This window comes from Lagenorhynchus albirostris, chromosome 1, assembly GCF_949774975.1.
Source record: "Lagenorhynchus albirostris chromosome 1, mLagAlb1.1, whole genome shotgun sequence".
NCBI lineage: Eukaryota > Metazoa > Chordata > Mammalia > Artiodactyla > Delphinidae > Lagenorhynchus > Lagenorhynchus albirostris.
The window spans coordinates 94,234,615-94,256,792 of NC_083095.1; the positions used below are offsets into that span (position 1 = coordinate 94,234,615).

The 22,178-nt window shown below is 43.4% G+C and overlaps 1 protein-coding gene across 4 annotated transcripts in view; it reads left to right on the forward strand.

The window, feature by feature from the left end:
- Window positions 1–3,334: 3,334 nt before the first annotated feature.
- Window positions 3,335–22,178, forward strand: part of GLDN (gliomedin) — a 65,291-nt gene continuing 46,447 nt past the window's right edge. For all 4 annotated transcript variants that reach the window (XM_060169180.1, XM_060169174.1, XM_060169190.1 and 1 more), the window contains exon 1: window positions 3,335–3,726. In XM_060169180.1, the coding sequence (XP_060025163.1) occupies window positions 3,364–3,726 (363 nt within the window). In that variant the 5' untranslated portion in view covers window positions 3,335–3,363. The remainder of the gene's footprint in view (window positions 3,727–22,178) is intronic.

Here is a 22,178-nt window from a genome sequence, read left to right on the forward strand (position 1 = left end):
TCAGGGCATCCATCTCATCATCTCATTTAGAATTATGCCCTCTCATCTGTGAGTACTTGGTTTATCTGTCTCCCCTCTTAGACTGTAGGCTTCAGGAAGGCAGGAATGGTGTCTGGGTTTGCTCTCTATCTTATTCCTAGTTCCTGGCACAGTTCCTGGCAGATAGTAAGCACTCGATTTGTTGAATAAGTGGATAAATGAATCGTTAAATGAATGAACAAACAAGGAAAATGAGAGAATTTCTAACTTTGGTTGGGTGGCTTGAAGTTTCTTGGGGTTAAAATGTAGAAATGGGGAGTTAAAACCAGAGGTGGTTGGGCGGAAGATAGACGTACATGCTGGCAATTATTAGAGAGACTTTCTCCCTAACCGGTGGCAAAGAGGAAGGGTGGGGCTGGGGAGGCAGCAAAGCACCATCAGAAGTCACAACATAGCTGCCAACCTTTGGACCAAAATACCCAAGTGCCAGGCCTTAAAGTAAATGAAAATTATTCACTTCACAATCAGGAGAAAATGCCATGGAATTGAAGTTGGAGCATATTCTTGAATTGGATTTTATTCTCCAGGGCCCTAAAGTTAACCAGCTGGAATCATTTTCTAAGGACCATTCTATTTAACCTTTGGAAACGAAGCATCTGCCTTTTAATGGAAAAACTACTTCTCACCGTAAAGATAGCACATGATGTTCTTGGCTTCTTTGGTCTCCAGAAAAGGAAACTCAGATATCTCCCCATGTCCTTGCTGTGTCTTGAACCCCCTATATCAACAAAACAGGCCAGATTAATAGCTAACTTTATTTTTTAATAATAGGTAGAATGTACCAGCTCATCCAGAGAATACTAGACAGGGCAGCCTACACAGACATACCAGCCTCTCAAAAAGTCTCAGGAGGCTTAGGAAGCCACAGATTGAAGCGCCCCACATAACCAATCTCAAAGTCACTGTATTCAGACAAAAGGCCAAGTTTACCACCCACTCAAAGTTCTGTTCCTTAAAAAGCATTGACAATCAATTAATCAAATATTACTACTTTGCACAAGTCCATGCTGTGATGGACACAGTGAAGAGAGGTCCCTTCCTTAAGCATACTATAACCCAACTAAAGAACTAAGATCTGGAAGAACTAAGGAGTTGGTCAACAGCACAGGCACAGTATATGGATATCAGCAAGTTCAGACAGCCCATAGCCAACCACACTAAAGTCCATTGAACATCTTCTACTGCCTGTGGGCTCTGAACCAGAAAGGGTGGGGATGTGTGTGTCAGGCTACTTTCACTCTCCTGACCATTAGACAGGCAGCCTTCCAAGGAAGGTGGGGCCTGTTCTGTGGCATAAGCAGGGTTTCATTCTTAAGCCCTACCACCACTACACACACATCATTTAACATAGCCTTGCCCTCACCATACAGCCTTTCATTCGTTTGTTAATTTGCTCATTTAACAGGTAATTATTGAATGGCCATTTTAAGCGAGGGACTGTGCTGGTTGTTGGGGGGAGACAGGGTTAAACAGGATGTGACCCCTAACCTCAGGAGCTGTATACTCTGTTGTTAATGGTGGGCATTGGTGACAGATGGTCTGGCAATAGAAACTGTATGAATGTTAGGCTAAAGAGAAGCTCAGGAGGCTCCATGGGACTCCAACTGCTTACACTGAAAAAGCTGCTTGTCTTGTTCATTTCTGTACCTCCAACACCCATTACTGTGCCCAGCACACAGTAGGCGCTCAGTAAGTTTTTAGTGACATAATGAAAATCTTACTGGGGCCGACCGACCTCCAACTCTGTCTCTCCATGGCTTCTCCCCATTGGTCCTAAGCCTGACAGTTGGCATCCTATGCCTAGATGAAAAGAGATGAGGGCACATGGCAGTTCTTCCAATAGGTCATAATATGTTAGAGTTGGGAGGAACTGGACAACATTTTCTGTATCACCCCCATCCCCTCCCATACATCATGTCCCCGTAGTTGAGGTCCTTCATGAACCACTTGGGCCTTCATGCTTTCCTGATTCCTCATCCTGGATGTTCTTTTAAGAATATGCAAGTTGGTCAATGTCCCAATTAAAACTCAGGAATCCAGACCTTGACACAGAACCTTGAAGCTCCAGCTGGCTCAGTGGCAGGGAGCCACCTCCTCCTCTGAGATAATGGGCTGTGGAAACCGCAATCTTGTCTTCTAGTTGTGGCTTCCCACACGACCAGGGCCTCCTGCAGGCCCTGGGGCCCCAGGGAGGCAGAGCCATTCTAGAGAAAGCTGAGAAAAATAGGGATGAAGAGGTCCTTGGAGGAGACTGAGAAGTGACCTCAGTCACTTGGGGGAGGGGGGGACAGTGGCCCTTGAGGCACAGCAAGCAAATGAGCTAACAAGAAATGGTGGGGGCTGTGAAGCGGTAGCCAGGAGGTATGAGGCAACTGCCCCCTCAAGTAAGACAGGCTAAGTAAGGTAAGGTCCAGCAGGGACCCAGAGTCCGAACCCTTCAGCCAGAGAGCACCTCAGAATCAGTCCAGAGTGGTCTTGGGACATGTCAAAGCCCCCCAGCTGGCTAGCAGCATGATAGGGTTTGAACCAGTTCTCCTGATTTCCACTCTGGAGTTTTTTTTTCTCATCACCTTGCTACCTCCCAGATATGGGTCTCATGGGAGAGTTCTTGGCCTGTCACATCCTGAATAATCTCCCTTCACAGATAATTCCTGCTTGTCATGCAGGGCTGGGCTTTTCTGGATGGGTGGCTTTTTTAACCCTCCAATGCCAGCTGTTTCCCTGTCTCTAGCCATTCCCTTCCTAGGAAAGATCGAGTGGGGTCTTCAGTGGCCACATGAGGCCTTATGACCCTGGGGAGGAATGATAGGCAGCCTGGGACCCAGCCCAGCAGCAGACCTCCCAGGGACAGTGGGCACATGCCTTGGCATCTGGGCATGCTGATCCTTTTCTCCAGAGAGGGCAGTGTGGGGGGAGGAGGGGGTGGAATCCAGCGACTTCTCAGGCCATAAGAATTCCTGCTCTCCCCCTCAGTCTGACCCTCGTTCTGCCCGTCTGGGCCACGGCAATGCCCACGCGCAGGGCAGCGGGGGAAAAGGAAGGAGAGACGGGTTTGCTGGTTTGCTTGGCTGGGCACCAGGAGCGTGAGCCCTGCCCCCCTCCGCGGACTGTCTCCACTCGCTCCTCTCCCCCTCTCCGCCTGCCTGTCCCTCCGGGCTGCTCGGGCGCCACCACTACTGTCCCCAACCCGCCCCGCCAGCCAGGCCAAAAGGGCGGCGTGACTCACGGCGCTGCCACCAGCCCACAGCTTGCCCACAGCGTATAAAGGCTGCGGGGTTGAAAGGTGGCAGAGCCTTGCCCGACCTGGCCCGAGGCGCACAGAGTATGGCCGGAGGCGCGGAGCGAGGCCGCGGGGACGCGGGCTGGGGGCTGCGCGGCGCCCTGGCCGCCGTGGCCCTGCTCTCGGCGCTCAATGCTGTGGGCACGGTGTTCGCGCTGTGCCAGTGGCGCGGGCTGAGCGCGGCGCTGCGAGCGCTGGAGGCACAGCGTGGCCGGGAGCAGCGCGAGGATAGCGCCCTGCGCGCCTTCCTGGCGGAGCTGAGTCACGCACCTCGCCGGGCGTCCGCGCCACCGCCAGATCCTGTGAGCGCCGCGCGCAACAAGCGCAGCCACGGCGGGGAGCCGGCGCAGCACATCCGCGCCGAGAGCCACGACATGCTGTTGATGATGACCTACTCCATGGTGCCGGTAGGCGGGGTCTCAGCTCCCCTTGACGCCCCCGCCGGGGTGAGCGGCGTACAGTGTGGGGAGAGAGCCCTAGACGCCCTCTCCTCCCCTGGCCAGACGGCAAGGTGCCGTGGGGAGAGGTCCTGGGTGTGAGCCCTCTGGGGAAGTCACCTTGGCAAGCACCTTAACCCTCTGGGGTCACTTTCTTCATTGTTAAATGGGGGAGGGAGTGAAGGGGTAAGTCTTCCACCTCTGACGTCGTTCAGTCTGCAGATAAATGAGGGGAGTAGGCAGTGTTTTTAAGAGCCTGCTTCCTAACTTTGGACATAAGTTTTCACCTTCTGGTGTGCCAGGAGCCACAGCAGCCCCGGGCTGTGCCTGTGCAATTCGTAGGGGCCCCCTGAGAGCACGGAGGTAGCATTTCTGAGAGAGCGCAGGCTTCTTCAATAAAGGGATTCTTTCCCTGGCATGATCTAGTGGTCCGGCGTTTCACCTGGCCTCGGCTCATCAGCTCAAGACTGCCGACCTAATAGTCTCTGTTTAAGTGAAAACAATCAGCCCTAATTTTACCAACCCCGGGACCTTTCTACGGAGAAACTTAATCTTGTGTCTAAAGTGCTTACAAATAGTGGAAATCAACATAGAGCAATTTTTTAAAACGCAATGTCAAAGCTGTGGTTCATCATATGGGCTCTAAAAAGTCTATGGAACTTCAGAAAATGTCAGCGTGTGCTCTCGCAGGCGCGTGCATCTAGGGAGAGTCCATAGCTTTTCGTTAGATTTTCAAAGGGGCTCCATTGCACTACCCCCAGAAGGTTTAAGAAACACTGCTGTTAAAAAAAGTATTTAAAGCAAAGCCTCAGAAATCTGTTTTCTAGTGTTAACTTTCTTTGCTTTTGCTGATTTTAACTCAGTAATTACACATTTAGATCACATTGCAGTTCCCCATTTCATTTCATTATCCGTTACAACCACTATGGTCTTATTTCACTTTAAAATTACAAAGATTTCAGTTCTGTCACCTCAAGTCAAGTGTGAGCCATATTTTGGAATCCTAGGTATTTGAAGATAAATCCACTTAAACCTGTTATAGAAGTTTAAAAATATCTTACATGAGCTGAAGTGCTTTTAAAACTACATGAAGGACTTCCCTGGTGGCCCAGTGGTTGGGAGTCCGCCTGCCAATGCGAGGGGGGAGGGGGGAGGGGAGGAGGAGGGTGGGGGAAGAGTTCGTGTCCTGGTCCGGCAGGATCCCACATGCGGCATAGCGGCTGGGCCCCTGCACCACGGCTGCTGAGCCTGCGCTCTGGAGCCCCTGCGTGAGCCACAGCTAGTGAGCCTGGGAGCCACAACTGCTGAGGCCCGCGCGCCTGGAGCCCATGCTCTGAGGCAGGAGGGGACCCTGCAATGAGGGGCCCGAGCACCGCGGCTGAGAGTGGCCCCGGCTCGCCGCGGCTGGAGAGGGCCCGTGGGCAGCGGCAGGGACCCAACGCAGCCAAAAATCAATCAATCAATCAAGGAGTATTTTATATAAAAAAGATAAAGTAAAACTACATGGAAGTACTACACACTTCAAACACATCTTTTGAGAAAGATCACATTTTCCATTCCTGGATTCAGTTTTTACCCACGTTATCATTTAGAAATCTGGGCCCAAGCAAAAATTTCGAAAAAAAGAACTCTGTAAAACAAAGAGATCTCCTTAAGAGAATTCACTCTTTCTTGGCTCTCCGCCACACATTTTGAGGGGTTTTTGAAATCATCTGAGAAGGATGCATCTGAACATCAACATTTTATATTTTTAATCCTGCTTTTAAGGTAGAGGCTTATGTATCCAAATTGCATCCTGTTCGGTCGCTAACCCAAGAGAACGCAGAGACTCATTTCTGTGTCAATATGAAAGCTGATTTAACTGCCACCACCTGCTCTGTTGCAAGTCAGCAGAAACATTACATTTGTCAGGCTGAGAAGCACTTGTAGATTATCCCCAACTCATCTTCCACTTGCAATGGGTGTGCTTTGACCTTTTGGAGTCACTGAGGGACTTTCTATGCAGGCCAGGAGAAAGCCACTATCATATTCCTCTTGGGAGTAGTTCTCAAACAGTAGGCTTAGGGATCACCTGGGAACATATTAAAAATGCAGATTTCAGGGCCCCACCCTCAGATTTGTAGAATTATAATCTCCAGAATTGGCTTCCTTCCTGATCCCCATTTCCCCCACCTTCCCAACCCCTTGATGAGTTTCATACAGGTGGTCTAGGTGCCACACTTTGAGAAAAGCTCCTCTAGCCCAAGGCTTCTTTAATGCACATGTGAATATTTTGGGGATCTTGTTAAAATACAGATTCTGATTCAGAAGGTCTAAGTTGGGGCCTGAGCTTCTGCGTTTGTAGCAAGTTCCCGCTGACATCAGTGCTGCTGGTCTGAGAAAAACACTTTGAATAATACCGTTCCAGAGCAGTGGTTGCACATGGAAATCATATGGGGAGTTTAAACATGACTGATACCTAGGCCCCACCTCCCAGAGATTCTGAATTAATTGATAGGGGTGGTGCCCACTCACCAACACAAAGGACCTTGGCATGCCTTCCTGATGACGGTCAGCTGTGTTAAGCATCTCACGCTCATCAGTTCTCCCTTGAGGCCTCTACTTTGGGCAGAGGAACCAACTTAATTGGTGAAAAGCCCTTTACATACTTTATTTTAGCAACACTCTCACCATTCACCTTTGCAGATTTTTCTCATTTTTACTCTCTGTTTTTCTCAGAACAGAGCATTATTCACATGAGGAAACAATTTTTAAGAACTTTCTCAGGGCACCTTGAGTAGAAAAGCTGCTAAGAGAACTATTTAGTGTACAGCATGGAGTTCAATGTGCCCACTTTTGAAGATTGAAGTCTACACTTTCCCTTGCCCTTTTATATAGCACCAGTAGGTCTTGAATGAGGGTGAAATCAGAAGCCCCATGTCCTTAGAGATCTAGGAACAAAGAAGTAAGCTGTATGCAGACTAATTTCAGCATTTCAAAAAGTCTTCCAAAAAAGTCTTCTTAAGCCAACTGACACTTCTAAGTTCTGTGCTTTTGGCTGAAAGTACATCAACTCAGCGTGGTCATTCTGGTTAGCACAGTCTGACCGGAAACTGATTGGCAGCTGTAAATGACTTTGTTGAAAGGGCAACATAACTAATTATTACTTAAGTACAGTTAGTTTGGTACGGCCAAACACATTAAATCTTTAAAAGTAAGTGGCTACTTTGGAGAAAAGTAATAAAAGGGGCCCTGGGTACCAGTGAGTAATGGAACCCATCTGCCAGGAACTCCTGCAGGAGATGCTGCTTCTGTTTAGTCTCCACTCCCTCACCACCCCTCTTCTCCCTCTTCCTCTCATCAGTTGCTCTTTCTCACCCATTCTTCAGATCTCACTCTTATTGATGTTCTGGTAGCTTTATCATCCTCCCTGAAATCTTAGGTCGAGCACCCAAGAAAGTTTCACTTCTCACAATGTGCACCTTAACAAGCTTTAAATAGATCAAAGATTTACATTTAAAAAATGAAACTCTAAAATTGCTAGAAGAAAATATGAGTAAATTCATTTTTAATTTTGGAATGGGGAATACCTTTCTTTCAAACTATAACTCAAAAGCCTGAAGCAAACAATGAAATAAGTAAATTTAACCACATTTAAAAGGCACACACAACAACAAAACTGCATCACAAACAATAAAAACAAATGCATACACCATAAACAGAGGCAAAAGATAAATGACAAACTGGAAAGAAATATTTGCAGCTCATATCATAGGTACAGGGCTACTCTTCTGAATATATATAGCAGTTCTAGAAGTTGATTTAAAAAGATAAGAATTTAATAGGGAAATCTGCAACAGAAATAGGAATTCAGTAGGAGTATGGAACAGATAGTTCTCAGGAAAAGAAATACAAATTTCTCTTAAAAACACAGGAAAAGAACTCTTGATTCAAAAATGCAAATTACAACTGCTCTGAAATATAATTTTTACCTGTCAGAATGGCAACTGCAAAGGTTTGTCGACATATTCTGTTGGGGAAACTGAAGGGAAACAGACATGCTCTTGCATTGCTGTTTGGAGTGCAAAATGCTACAACCCATATGGAAGCCAATTTGGCAATACCTTTGGATTACAAACCCATTTACCCTCTGACCCAGTAATCTTGCTTGTGGGAATTTATCCTGCACAACAGACTTTATCACCTCTGAAATGACGTATGCACATGGTTATTCATTGCAGAATATTTGTAAAAAGAGAAGACTGTTAACCTGTGTCCACTACAGGACTAGTTAAATAAACTGACCTATACATCCACTGGGATACGAGGTAGCTGTAAAACAAGAATAAGTAAATTCTCTGTGTTCTGCTATGGGAACAATCCCCAGGATATATTTTAAGTGACAAAAGTGTAAGGAAGAAGGGGGAAAAAATAAATGAAATTAACAAAAGTATTTACTTAGGGAGGGTGGGGATGAGGTGGGAATGAGCCTTTCACTGCATAGCTTTGTGCATCATTTTGACTTTTGAACCATGTGATTGTGTTACTCTTATCGTGAGTGAAAAGGCCATAAGCACAAGGTTGCATGGCAGCTGCCCCTGGGCTGGGGGCCATAGGGCATGGTAGGGACTGCTCCAGCCCACGGTTCATGTGCTGTGTCTATAGGGGAGGCTTTTGCTATGGCTGCTGTATGAGAACGAGAGCCCAGTGTGCCTGATCTTTTAATTTTGTCAAGAAAAGTAAAAAATCTGACCTTTTATGTGAAATCTCTTGGCTTTGAAGTATTGACAAAAATTCCCTCAAAATGGTTTTGAATTGACTGGCAGTGTGTTGGGCAAACAACACTCACATTGTTAGGGGCCATGTTAGGACTTCCAAGCTTAGTTTGCAGCAGGCTCACCTCATAATAATGAGTAGTTTTGAACAAAAATGGCTTTATTTAGTTCCAGCACAACCTCCACCCCCACCACTGATTTCCCAGCCTGGTTCTGAAAGGATAGTGGTATCTAGGCCATTGTTATCATTATTGGTGGTTAAATGGAGATGGTTTTTTGCATTCAGTTTGGTTTGGTTTGTTTCATTTTGTTTTGTTTCTGGCTGTCTCTAAACATTAACTCCACCTTCGGAGGATGGAGATTTCCTGTCACTATGGCTTTTCACAAACATGTGTTCTGAAGGTCATTCTCAAGGAGGAGATTCCAGATATGTTAAGCAGTAATGCATTATAGCAAACAGAACTTTTCATGATGATTGCTATGAGGTACACTTATATGGATCTATGCATTATCTTGTTTACAGGGGACAAAAATTACATTACCTGTAGTTACAACTTCTGCTTGTATGGATGCTATATTTCCTTGAAGGAAAGGAAGGTAACCCCTGCCTTTCCCACTCGAACTGGGTCACTTCCAGGGTGTAAAAGCTGAGGATTTAGACCAGGGGTTAACAAACTATGGCCTAAGGTCAAATCAAGCCTGCTACTTGTTTTTGTGCAGCCCGTGACTTAAGAATGATTTTTAAATTTATAAATGGATAGGAAAAAAAAAATAAAAAGAGGAATAATATTTCACGACACCTGAACATTATATGAAATTCAGGTTTCAGTAACCATAAATACAGTTTTACTGGAATACATCCATGCCCACTTGTTTATGTACTGTCTGTGGCTGCTTGACACATGACAACCGGAGAACTGAGTAGTTGCGCCAGAGACCATACGGCCCACGAAGCCTAATATATTTTCTGTCTTGTCCTTTGCAGAAAACTTTGCCAACCTCTCATTTAGACAGTGGTCCATGGGAACGGAGGGGTGCTAGGGATGGTTCCTTTGGAGAGCTAATTTAGTAAAATCAGGGTTCTTCTAGCATAGGGTTAACCCTGGAGTTTAAGACCTCCCACAAGGAAACAGAGCCCAGGACAGAGCTGCCCTGAGACTGTGGTTTCACTCTAGAGGGAGGCTGTGGGGCTGAACCAGCCCTTAAGCCTTTGCTCCCCATAAGCTGACTTCCCAAGTCAAGAGCAGTCAGTGTTAGGACAGCTTTTAGCCACCCATTTAACCCCATATCTAGGCCTTGTTTCACACCCCATCTATTCTCTTCAGTTGAAGGGGAGAAACATATACCCCATTAGGTCCTGTCACATGAAGTGGACCCTAATGAGAGCTCAGAGGCCTGATAGAGCAGAACAAAAAAAGACTGGGCAGCCAAAGTAATAACCCACACGGAGAGACTGGGAGGTGGGTTTCTGTGGCCTTCCTCATAGCAGCATGTGCACGTGGGCACTTGGGATGTCACACCTGACACTGTGGGGTTAATTTGCACGTTAGAAGCCATTTCCAGGTATCAAGGGTAAGAGAGAATTTGAAGCTACATCTCTGCTAAGACTGTGTCTGGTATTGGTACTGTGAACACACCCATAAACTTCACTCACGTATCAGGTCATGATGGTATGTGAGGAAGACAGGAGAGAGTTGGCCCCTTAGCTACATCCTTCAGACACTTTCTTCATTGACACATATTTTGCACACATGAAAATAAAGCATTCAGTGTAGATGTACAGTTGTCATGATTCTCTAAGGATTTATGTGAGAAACAAATGGGTCAAGACTGAGCATCTGGACCCGTAGGGACAGGGAAGTTGTGTTGACCACATGAAAGGCATTAAACCATTTGGACCGCTCTCAGGTCCTGTGGCTATTCAAAAGTTCCTAGCTTCTTTCTAGCCAAAGCAGCAGAGGTGAGGGCAACAGGAACAAGCCTGCTGAGCCTTTACAGCCTGAGCAGGATGGACCTGCTTGGGCCTGGTGAATTGTCCACTCTCATCTTTTTCTGCTGTTTCCCTGCCTTTCCTTCAACCTTCACTGCCACTGTGCCAAGGATAAAATGAACTCAAAGTCATGGTCCCCCCCTGGAAAAGTGCCACTCCAGTCTGGGGAGACAGCAGAATCCCTCAGACCTGCCTGTCATTTTGTACCACTGCCCACTAGATGACAGGCTGAGATCCTTGGGCAGAGAGCCCTGTCTGGGTGAGTTGCAGAACAACTGCTCAGATCACGGGTCTTCCAATGCCAAGGGGCTGTTCATCCTCTGTAAAGCCCATGTCTCAGGATCCATCTTTGGCTGTTCCAAGCTCACCTCCACATGGCGCTACTGCCACCTTCAGCCATTGTGTTCCTGCCCTTAACTTGAGAGACCTGGGATTCCTTCTTCACAGTCAGGTTTGCAGCCCAATTCTCTCTCCCTGATGCTTCCCTGAGGTATGTTGTGGCAGTCGTCTGACACACGAGTCAGACAGGTTCTCATCCCGGGCCCACAGCTTGGTAGCTGGGTGACCTTGGGCAAGTCTTTTAATTTCCCCAACCCTCAGTTTCCTCCTCTGTAAGATTAAGATAATAGTATGCACCTCATAGGACTGTTAGGAGGTTTAAGGGAAATAATGTAGGTAAAGGACAGTGCCTGGTATAGTCAGTTTCCAGTAAGTGTTCATTGGTGCTGTTACTGAGATTAATCACTATGACTTTATCATGCAGCCCTCCTTGTCCAAAGCCCTCAGTATCTTGTTTCTGGGTTTACTCTTCATCTCCATTTTCTTCAGAATGCCAAGTTGTCTGATCATATGTGCTTTTATCAGCTGCTGCTTCGGGATCATATTTGGCCTTTTGAAGCCTAGGGTGGCATCACACCAACCTAAATCATCTTGTCATTGAAAACAAAACAGAATTAGCCTTGATATGGGAACAAGCCTTCTTCAACAGTTCAGGCTTTCCTGGGGCCTCACCCCTTCTTCATGGCCACTGATGACGAGGTTTGACACCCACTAGAAGAGAGTCACATTCACCCCATTTCTGACTGGCGTAGCTGTTGTTTACTCCTGCTGATTCCTGTTGGTGGCAGTCCTGAAAAAAGTTTTGGGTGCTTTCATTTGGAAAATTGACAAAATGTGAGTGGAAGGTAGAGCAAAAAACTTCTAAGAAAGGAGAACAATTTACTTCTTAGGGGTCTCATGTTCTCTAGGATATAGGTACCTGTGTGAGAACTATCAAAATAGTCTTTATATCTGATAAAACATACTTATCTGGAAAAAAAGACATTAAAAAAAAATCTACATTATTCAAACTCTCCTTCCCTCCCTCCCCCCCCCGCACCAGAAAAAATCCTTGGCCAAATCTAGTTGACATTCAAGCTTCATTTACATGCATTTTATCTACAGACTAAAGGTCATGTTGTGTAAAACAAGATGATGATTTTAGGTTGTAATTCTTCTACAAAGGGAGCATTTTTCAGCCCATCAGTTGCTTTTTTTTTTATGTAGCTCTTTGGGTTTTAATAGCTCTATATTTTAAGTAGATATAATTTACTTCTAGTCTGACTAAAGTTGAGACACAATTTTCTTTACTGAAAGGTAGAGTTAAAACAACAAGGCCAACTAAAGATCACTTAAAATGCAATTTGTTCTGAACACAATAGGTAGAATAACCCCTTCATCTTGCCACTCAGAAAGTTTCTTGTGCTTATCAAAGTGCTGGGAACTTTGGAGATCCTGCATTGGCTGTATGTAAAAACTGAGAAGGATTTGGAAATGCATTGTGGATAACTGTACCCAAGCTAAAATGATGGGCTGGCAGCTGCAAAATAATTCCCCAGTTTTTCAGTAACTTAGTGTGATTGGGGTCTGGAATCCTTTCCCTCAAAGGTAGAAAAGGCCTTCTCCCTTTAGGCAGCATTTGAGGACCTTGGAATCAATCCCTGTGAACAGGAAGACCTTTAGAGAAAAATCCTTTACAGTAAGTATCAGGGCAGTGACAAAGAGAGAAAATCAATCCTCACTAAAGTGATGAAGGCAGGTTTCATGGAGGAGACAGAACTTGTAATGGGCAATGAAGGGTTGGTGAAATTTGAGCAGGCAAGGAGGGAAAATCATTCCAAGTTCAGGTAATAACTTGAGCCAAGGTCTAGGGACAGGAATGAACGTAGTACAAGGCTTGGAAGAGCAAGAAGCTTTCCTGCACTGGGGAGTTTGGGCTGTGGGAGAGGAATTAAGATGGCTACATGAGAGAGAGCCTTGAATTTCTACTTTTGAAAAGTTGAGAATGAATCTGATGGGCAATTGGGAGAATTTTTCAAGGGGCAATCATGAAGAATGTGGTTTTATAGGACAGGTCTGTCTGTACAATGCAGGAAGGACTGCACAGGGGAGAGACAAGAGACAGGAAGAAAGTTAGGAAATTATTGCATTAGTCCAGGCAGGAAATGGTTCTGTCTGGCTAAGGTGATGGCATCAGAAATGGAGAAGATATAGATCCTAGAAATACCAAGAAATAAGGATGCATTGAAGTTGGGAACTAATTGGATATAAGAAAGAGAAAGGAGCCACCTGGTCCAGATCTATCCAAAGATGGTAGCATCATGGACAGAATTGAGGAACCTAAAGTGGGTTAGTTTAGAAGTGAGGATGCTAAATTTGTTTTGAGACTGAATATGAGAGGAAAAAGAGGGAAGGAAAACTGAAGGGTAAAAGAATATTCAAGGAAAGGAGAACCCATTTCTTCCAAGAAGAATTCTGTCTTCTCTATGAGAGGTCTTTACAAGTCTAAAAATTAAAAGGCAGACCCGAAAGCCTTTATGTGTGTTTACTCCTAGCTCCCCTCTTAGCTGTGTGACCTTTAACAGATCACTCAACCTCTCTGAATCTCAGTTTCCTCATTCTTAAGAAGGCAATGACAGTAGTATCTACCTTAGGTGTTATCATAAGGATTCAATTCAATAATCTATGTGAAGTCCTTAGCATGGTGCCTAGAACTCAATATATGTTAGCTTGTTGTTACTGATATTTAGTATTTCTCAAATCCTTCCTTTTTGTGCTTCAGGGACTTTTGAAGCCTTGTAATTAAAACAATGGAGATTGAATCAATAGAACTTGCCAGAGAAAGGGCAGGTTCTAGAATAACTCCAAGGTCTGGCGTCTCGGGTGCCATAAGGGAAAGACACAGACTTCTAGAAAGAATGTTATTTCCCAGATAGTCATTTTTATGGTTCATGGGTTCAATATATATGCTTGGTATTGAATTTAGGGACGTTAATTATACTAAGGATAATTTGCAAATATTTTATTCATGTTCAAGGTGAACTCATGCATTTATCCTTTCATAGACCAAATCTTTTTGAACCCCATAGGAACAGCATGTTTGTCAAACCAACAGTTCCATCCAGCCAGTGTTCTGATGCTAACATCATCAACGATTATTTTGTGGGTGAGCATCTCAACCCAAGGACCTCCTCTAAATATTTTCTGGGCTAACCACTTGTAGCTATTCTCTGAGCGGAGGGAGGAGGAGACTGAGCAGGGAGTAGGTTGCCAAAACATCTTCACAAATGTTTTTGCTATGTACAAAGAATGCCAAAGGGCAGAGTTTGGGATAATGGATTAATTCTTTGTCCATTCCCCCAACATTGGACAAGTTACTTAACTATGGTTTATGTATACTTTTCTGACTATAAGGTGAAGATAAGAATGCTTAGATAAAAATCAAAAATTAACTGAAGATGCTTGTTGAAGGAAACAATGTGAGCACAAAATATTGTTATTAACAGTTAGTGAGAGATTATTCCAGCAGTACTCCTGCTTCAGAAAACTCCATTAGAGACCTGGGGGAGACAAGTGATTCTTAGCTCACTTCAAAACACTCATCTCTTCCACCCCTAACCTCTTCTGCACTTATTGTCTGTATCACACAACTAAAACTTTGTTTGTGTACAGTTTTGGTCTCTAATTTGTCATCTTTGGTCACCTTGTCTCTTTAAATATATCTCCACTCTTCGCTAGACCTCTAGTGAGGTATTTGATGAATACCTCTTCACTCATAAAATGCATCCACAACTCAGCAAGGGCAAATATAGACTAAGGTATCTGACAGTCTCTGAACCTAGTTCCTTTTCATACTAAGAGTTTTGGAGGTGTGTGTTAGTTTCGGCATGTAGTTACTGAGCACCTACTATATCACAGGCACAACTGTGGGTGCACAAGAAACAGTATGAACAAACCATGCAAATCCCTGTCCTGTTGGGGCTTATGTTCAGTGGGGGAAGGGGGGAGGAGCCGACAAGAACCAAAGTAAGTAAATTATCTACAATATTAGAAAGCGATGAGTGCTGTGAAGAGCAATAAAGCAGTGTTGAGGACTAGGGAGCAGGAAGGGGAAGATGCAACTGGAAGTCTTCTGGGTGGGGAAGGCCTCACTAAGAAGGTGACATTTGAGCAAAAACTTGAAGGAGGTGAGGGAGTGAGCCATGTGGAAATCTAGGGGCAGGCTGTTTAGGCAGAGGGAACAGCAAGTGCAAAGACCCTGAGATAGGAGAGTGTCCCCAGAGCACAAGGAACAGCAAGAAGACTGGGAGAGGATAACTGGGGGAAGGAAAGACAAGAGGACCAGTTCAAGTAGGGCCTTGCAGGCTGTTGTAAAGCCTTTATGGGGAGTCTTTGGAGGATTTTAGGCAGAGGAGTGATATGATCTGACCTGCCTTTTCAAAGGATCACTATGATGGGACTAGACTCTCTGTGTGGGGAGGGTGGGCAGTGGTAGCAGGGAGGCCATTTATTTAGCTACTGCAGTAAAAAAAGACAGTGGCTGAGGCCAGGGTGGTAGCAGTAGAATGATAAATGGACAGGGTCTAGATATGTCTGATGTCCAGCTGATGGAATTTGCTGACAGCTTGAATATGAGTGGGGGAAGAAAGGAGTTCAGTGACTTCAGGGTTAGTGGCCAAGCAGTGGAAAGATAGAATTGCCATTAATGAGATAGAAGAATTGCATATGGAATAATTTTGAGGGGAATATCAGGAGTTCAGTTTGGGGTATGTTGACATTGAGATTTCTGTTAGATGTTCAAGTGAAGATATTGAAGAGGCAGCTGAATACCAGAGTCTGGGAGGGAAGGAATTCCAGTTGGAGGTATACCCAGGAAATAGTGGAGATGCTGAGCATGATAATACTCATGACCTGGACACAGGGAGTTTCTAACCAAGAGTCTATCTACTTCTTATTAAACCCAGATTATTTTACTTAAAACTCTTGTATAAACAACAAATTATATTAATTAACTATATTGCAAGCTTTTTGTACCCAGAGATTGTCTTACCTTTATAAACATAGGGCCCAACTTATCAAGTATTTGTTAATGAATAAATAGGTACTTCTAAGTCATCAGAAATACCTTGGAAAGAAGTTGAAAAGAAATCTTTCAGGGATTAGGTAATATGTAAGTCAGTATAACAGATGCTAAGCGCCTGTTCCAGGCAGTGTGGGTGCACACTGTGGTGATAGGAAAAACAAGAAAGGAGCCCTCAGGGAACTCATCAGCTAGTGGGAGGGGAAAATCCTCAAGCACATATGACAGAACGAAGGGTAGTAAGACCCGAAGAGAAGTAAGAATAAAATCCAGTGGGCAATCAAGAAAGGTTTCAAGAAGAAGGTGGCATTTGAGCTGAAACTTGGGAGATGGGCATGGCTTCAGAAAGGGAAAAAGGCCCTTGAACGGTAGGTGGTTCGTTTTAGGTGGAGCATGATAGAGGGAGATGTAAGAAATGTCTGCAGTCCTGGCCTTCATTCTTGAAAATTATTTTGAATATAGAATTGAGAATGTTTCCCTTTTAGTACTTGAAAGACGTCACCCCACTATCTTCTCACTTGCCTGTTTGCAATGAGAAGCCTGCTGTTCTTGTCTTTGTTCCTCTCTGTGGGTTGTGTCTTTTCTTCCTCTGGCTGCTCCTAAGATTTACCCTTTACTGAATGTTTTAAGCAGTTTTATTATTATATGCCTTAGTGTCATTTTCTTCATGTTTCTTTTGCTTGTGTTTTGCTGAGCTTATTGGAAATGTGGGTTTATAGTTCTCATTAAAATTGGGAAATTTTCTGCCATTATTTCTTCAGATATTTTTCTGCCCACCCTGCCAGCCGGGGACTCTAATTACACATGTATTGGGCTACTTTAAGTTTTTCCACAGCTCACTGATGACCTGTTTGCTTTTTAAGTCTTTTTTCTCCATGTGTTCCATTTTGTCTAGTTTCTATTGTTATGTCTTCAAATTCATTAATCTTTCTTCTGCTCTTAGTCCCACTCAGTGTACTTTTCACCTCAGACATTCTAACTTTCATTTCTATAAATTTGAATTGGGTGTTTTTTAATATTTTTTAATTTTCTATTTAACATGTTTAGTCTTCCCTCTAGCTTATTTTTTTTTTTTTTTTTGTGGTACGCAGTCCTCTCACTGTTGTGGCCACTCCAGTTGTGGAGCACAGGCTCCGGATGCGCAGGCTCAGTGGCCATGGCTCACGGGCCCAGCCGCTCCACGGCATGTGGGATCTTCCCGGACCGGGGCACGAACCCGTGTCCCCTGCACTGGCAGGCGGACTCTCAGCCACTGCGCCACCAGGGAAGCCCGCCTCTAGCTTCTTGAATGTTCTCTTTCCTGCTGAGGAATGAAGAATTCATTCATTCACAGCTTACTGTGTGGAAACTATTGGCTATGTGTTGAGGTTATAAAAATAAACAAGATATATACTTCCCCTCCCCAAAGTGCTTACAATTAGTGGGGAACAAACAAGTAACCAGGCAATGACAAGAGTGCCCTGATGGGAGAAGTGAGGGATGCTGTGGGGGAGATAAGAACATCTCCAACCTGAGATGGGGAAGAAAGACTTTTGGGAAAGCGACATCAGAGCTACCGCTAGAATGATATACGAAGTGTGAGAATGACTAGGAGTTTTGCAACCTTTTTTCCTTGTTAATGTTAATGTTTAACCTTGTTAATGTTTCCATTATAGTAACTTGGAAAATACAGAAAGATATAAAAACTCTAATTTTAAAAGTGGTTTGCATGTCAATAAGTTAACAAAGCATGGTGACTTATGGAGAAATTACCCTGTGATCCTTTCTGGTTTTTTTTTTTTTTTTAATTGCTGAAGAATCATCAGGAGAAGAACAAAAAGAGCCCCACCTCGTTAGTCAGGACTCTGTTCTCAAGGTCTGAGTTCTTAGGGAGTTTTCTGGGAGAGGAAAACAGAGAGAGAGAGAGAGACTGCAGGAACTGAAAGACGCTGGAACAAGCCCTTGTTTTTGATGGTACAGGGTAGAACTTCTCAAAGTGTGGGTGGGGGTCATCTTCATCAAAGAGACCTGGGAGCATCTGTTTAAAAATGCTGATGTCTGGGCTACATTCTGGATCTGCTGAGTCAGAATCAGTGGAGGTTGAGTCTGGAAATCTGTATGTAGATTACACTCTAGGTGATTCTAATACATCCTAAATTGGAGAATCATTGGCCAGATCAGGTGGGAGAAGATATTAGAGGCTTGGTAGTTTGATGTTTAAAAGAGGAGGGCCCAGGAGAGGGTTCAAGGTGGCAGCATAGGAAGATCCTGAACTCACCTCCACCCACAGACACAATAAATCTACAACTACATATGGAATAATTCCCTCTAAAAAGGACATGAAAACTGGATGAACAGAGTCTCCAGGACAAAAGGTAAAAGGACAACATCAAGGCGAACAAGAGAAACAGAAATATGGTCATGCCAAGGAAAAAAACCACACCCTAGCCATGGAAATCCACAATCGGGAAGGATCACAAAGACAGAGTTTTTTCTGAGGAGCAAGGGATTTGAGCTCCACATGAGGCACCCCAGCCCTTAGATCATGCACAGGAGAGATGAGCACCCAAAACACCTGGCTTTGAAAACCAACAGGAAATATGTCCAGGAAAATTATGGAACTTCAGAGAACAGAAAACCACAGCTTAAAGAGCTCATGCACAGACTCACTCAACCTGAAAATCAGTGCAAAAACACCAGATTGAAAGTGCCTGGACCATAGGTGAGGGGGACCCACTTACTAATCTTGAAGTATCTGCCAAAGAGGCAGGAACCAGTTGGGACACTACCCTGGGACTGAGACACTGACGAGAGCCATTTTTGTGATCTCAGGCTGCCTTGCTAATACTGGCACTGGAGGGCACCATTTTGGAAATCTCTATATAACCTGTTAGCATCAATGGGCATGCCCCACCAAGAGCCCTGCCTACCCCTGTGCCTTGGCCAGGCCTTACAGCCAGCTGTGCAATAACTCATCCACCAGTGCGTGGAAGCCACCGTGGCAGCCACACAGCCATTTCAAGGACTAGCCCCACCCACCAGCATACAACAGCCACCACAACCAGGCTGCACAACCATTCATGGGGCCAGCTTCACCCACCAATGTACCGCAGGAGTAGCTACAACCTGGACACAACAGGAGGGCACATGCAGCCCACATAGGGGACACCCCTGATTACTGGCACTGGTGGCCAGGTGGGATTGCACTTCTGAGCCTCACAGGACATCTCCCACATAAGGCCACTTCTTCAAGACTGGGAAAGGTAGCTGATACATAGAAACAAACACAGAAAATTAGGCAAAATGAGGAGACAGAGGAATATGTTCCAATTAAAAGAACAAGGCAAAACCTCAAAATAGGAACTAAGTGAAATGGAGATAAGCAATATACCTGATCAAGTGTTCATAATAATGATCATAAAGATGCTCATGAACTCAGGAGAAGAATGGACAAATGCAGTGAGAATTTCACAAAAAGATAGAATATATAAGAAAATACCAAACAGAAGTTGTAAATGAATTGAAAAAAATCCACTAGAGGGGTTCAACAGCAGATTGGATGAGGTAGAAGAAGAAATCAGTGAACTGGAAGACAAAGCAATGGAACTCACCCAAACAGAGCAGCAAAATGAAAAAAATAATTTAAAAAAATGAAGAATACCCTAAGAGAACTTTGGGACAACATCAAGTGGAATAACATTTGCATTATAGGGGTTCCAAAAGGAGAAGAGAGAGAGAAAAGGCCAGAATAATTATTTGAAGAAATTGTGGCTGAAAACTTTCCTAATCTGGGGAAGGAAACAGACATTCAAGACCAGGGAGCCTAGAGAGTTCCAAATAAGATGAACCCAAAGAGACACACACTAAGATACATTATGATTAAAATGGTAAAAGTTAAGGATAAAGAGAGAATCTTAAAATCAGCAAGGGAAAAACAACTTGTTACATACAAGAAGAACCCCATATGACTATCAGCAGATTTTTCAGCAGAAACCTTATGGGCCAGAAGGGAGTGGCATAACATATTCAAAGTGCTGAAAGGAAAAAGCTTCCAATCAAGAATTCTCTACCAAGCAAGGCGATCATTCAGAATTGAAGGAAAAATTGAGTTTTCCAGTTAAGCAAAAGCTAAAGACATTCACCACCACTAAACTGGCTCTATAAGAAATATTAAAGGGACTTCTTTAAGCTGAAAAAATGGCACTAATTAATTATATGAAAACGTATGAAAGTAAAAGATTTCACTGGAAAAAGTAAATATTATATGAAGCTGGTGGATAATCACCTATAAAGCAACCAGGAATGTTAAAAATACAAAAGTAGTAAAATTAACTACAATTAAAATAATTAGTTAAGGGATACATAAAATTAAAAGATTTAAAATGTCTCATCACAAGTATAAATGTGGAGGGGTGTAAAAATATAAAGTTTTGGAATGTGTTCACATTTAAGTTGCTACCAACTTGGAACAGACTGCTACTTACATAGGATGTTGTATGTGAACCTCATGGTAACCACAGGGGAAAAACTTATAGTAAATACCCAAAAGAAAATGAGAAATGAATTGAAATATACCACTAAAGAAAACCACCAAAACACAAGGATAGAAAGAGAAGAAGAAAGGAACAAATAGGAACCACAAAAACAGCCAGAAAACAATTAACAAAATGGCAATAAGTAAATACCTATCAATAATTACTTTAAATGTAGATGGAATAAATTTTCCAATCAAAAGACAAAGTAGCTGAATGGATTGAAAAAAACAAACAAACAAGACTCATCTATATACTGCCTACAAGAGACTCACTTCAGAAGTAAGTATACACACACACTACTATATTTAAAAAGGATAATCAACATGGACCTACTGTATCGCACAGGGAACTCTGCTTAATGTTATGTGGCAGCCTGGATGGGAGGGGAGTCTGGGGGAGAATGGATATGTGTATGTTTATGTCTGAGTTGCTTTGCTGTGCATCTGAAACTATCACAACATTATTAATTGGCTACACTCCAGCATAAAATAAAAAGTTAAAAAAAAGTGCAACAAAAAAATAAGAAGAAGAGGTAAGATTTTTGCAAAAAAAAAAAAAAAAAAAACAGAAGAAGAAGTAAGTACACACACAGACCAAAGTTGAAGGATGGAAAAAATATTCTATGTAAATGGAAAAGAAAAGAAAGCTGGAGTAGATATACTCATATCAGACAAAATAGGCATTAAACAAAGACTGTACTAAAAGACAAAGAAGGGCATTAGATAATGATAAAGGGATCAATCCAGTAAGAAGATGTAACATTTATAAATGTATATGCACCCAACAGAGGAGCACCAAGATATATAAAGCAAATAGTAATGGACTTAAAGGGAGAAATTAAAAGCAATATAATAATAGTAGGGAACTATAACACCCCATTTACATCAATGGATAAACCATACAGAAATAAAATCAATAAGGAAACCAGCAGACTTAAATGACACATTAAACCAGATGTATTTTATTTTTTAACATCTTTATTGGAGTATAATTGCTTCACAATATTGTGCTAGTTTATGCTGTACAGCAAAGTGAATCAGCCACATGCACACACACATCCCCATATCTCCTCCCTCGTGTGTCTCCCTCCCACCCTCCCTATCCCACCCCTCTAAGCACCGAGCTGATCTCCCTGTGCCATGCAGCTGCCTCCCACCAGCTATCCACTTCACATTTTAGACTAGATATATTTTAATACAATAGATGCAGAAAAAGCATTTGTCAAAATTCAACATCCATTAATGATAAAAAACTCTCAACAAAGTAGGTATAAAAGGAACATACCTCAGCATAATAAAGGCCATATATGACAGATCCACAACTAACATCACACTCAACAACAAAAAGCTGAAAACTTTTCCTCTAAGATCATAAACAAGACAAGGATGCCCACTCTAACCACTGTTGCTCAACATAGTATTGGAAGTTCTAGCCATAGAAACTTGGCAAGAAAAATTAATAAAAGGTATACAAATAGGAAAGGAAGAAGTAAAAACTGTCACTATTTCCAGATGACATGATAATATACATAGAAAACCCTAGACTCTATCAAAAAATTGTTGGAACTAATAAATGAATTCAGAACAGTAGCAGGATACAAAATCAATATATAAAAATCTGTGGTGGGAATTCCCTGGCAGTCCAGTGGTTAGGATTCTGCGCTTCCACTGCAGGAGGCCCAGGTTCAATCCCTGGTCAGGAAACTAAGATCCCTCAGAACTGCTTGGTGTGGGCAAAAAAAAAAATAAATCTGTGACATATCTATA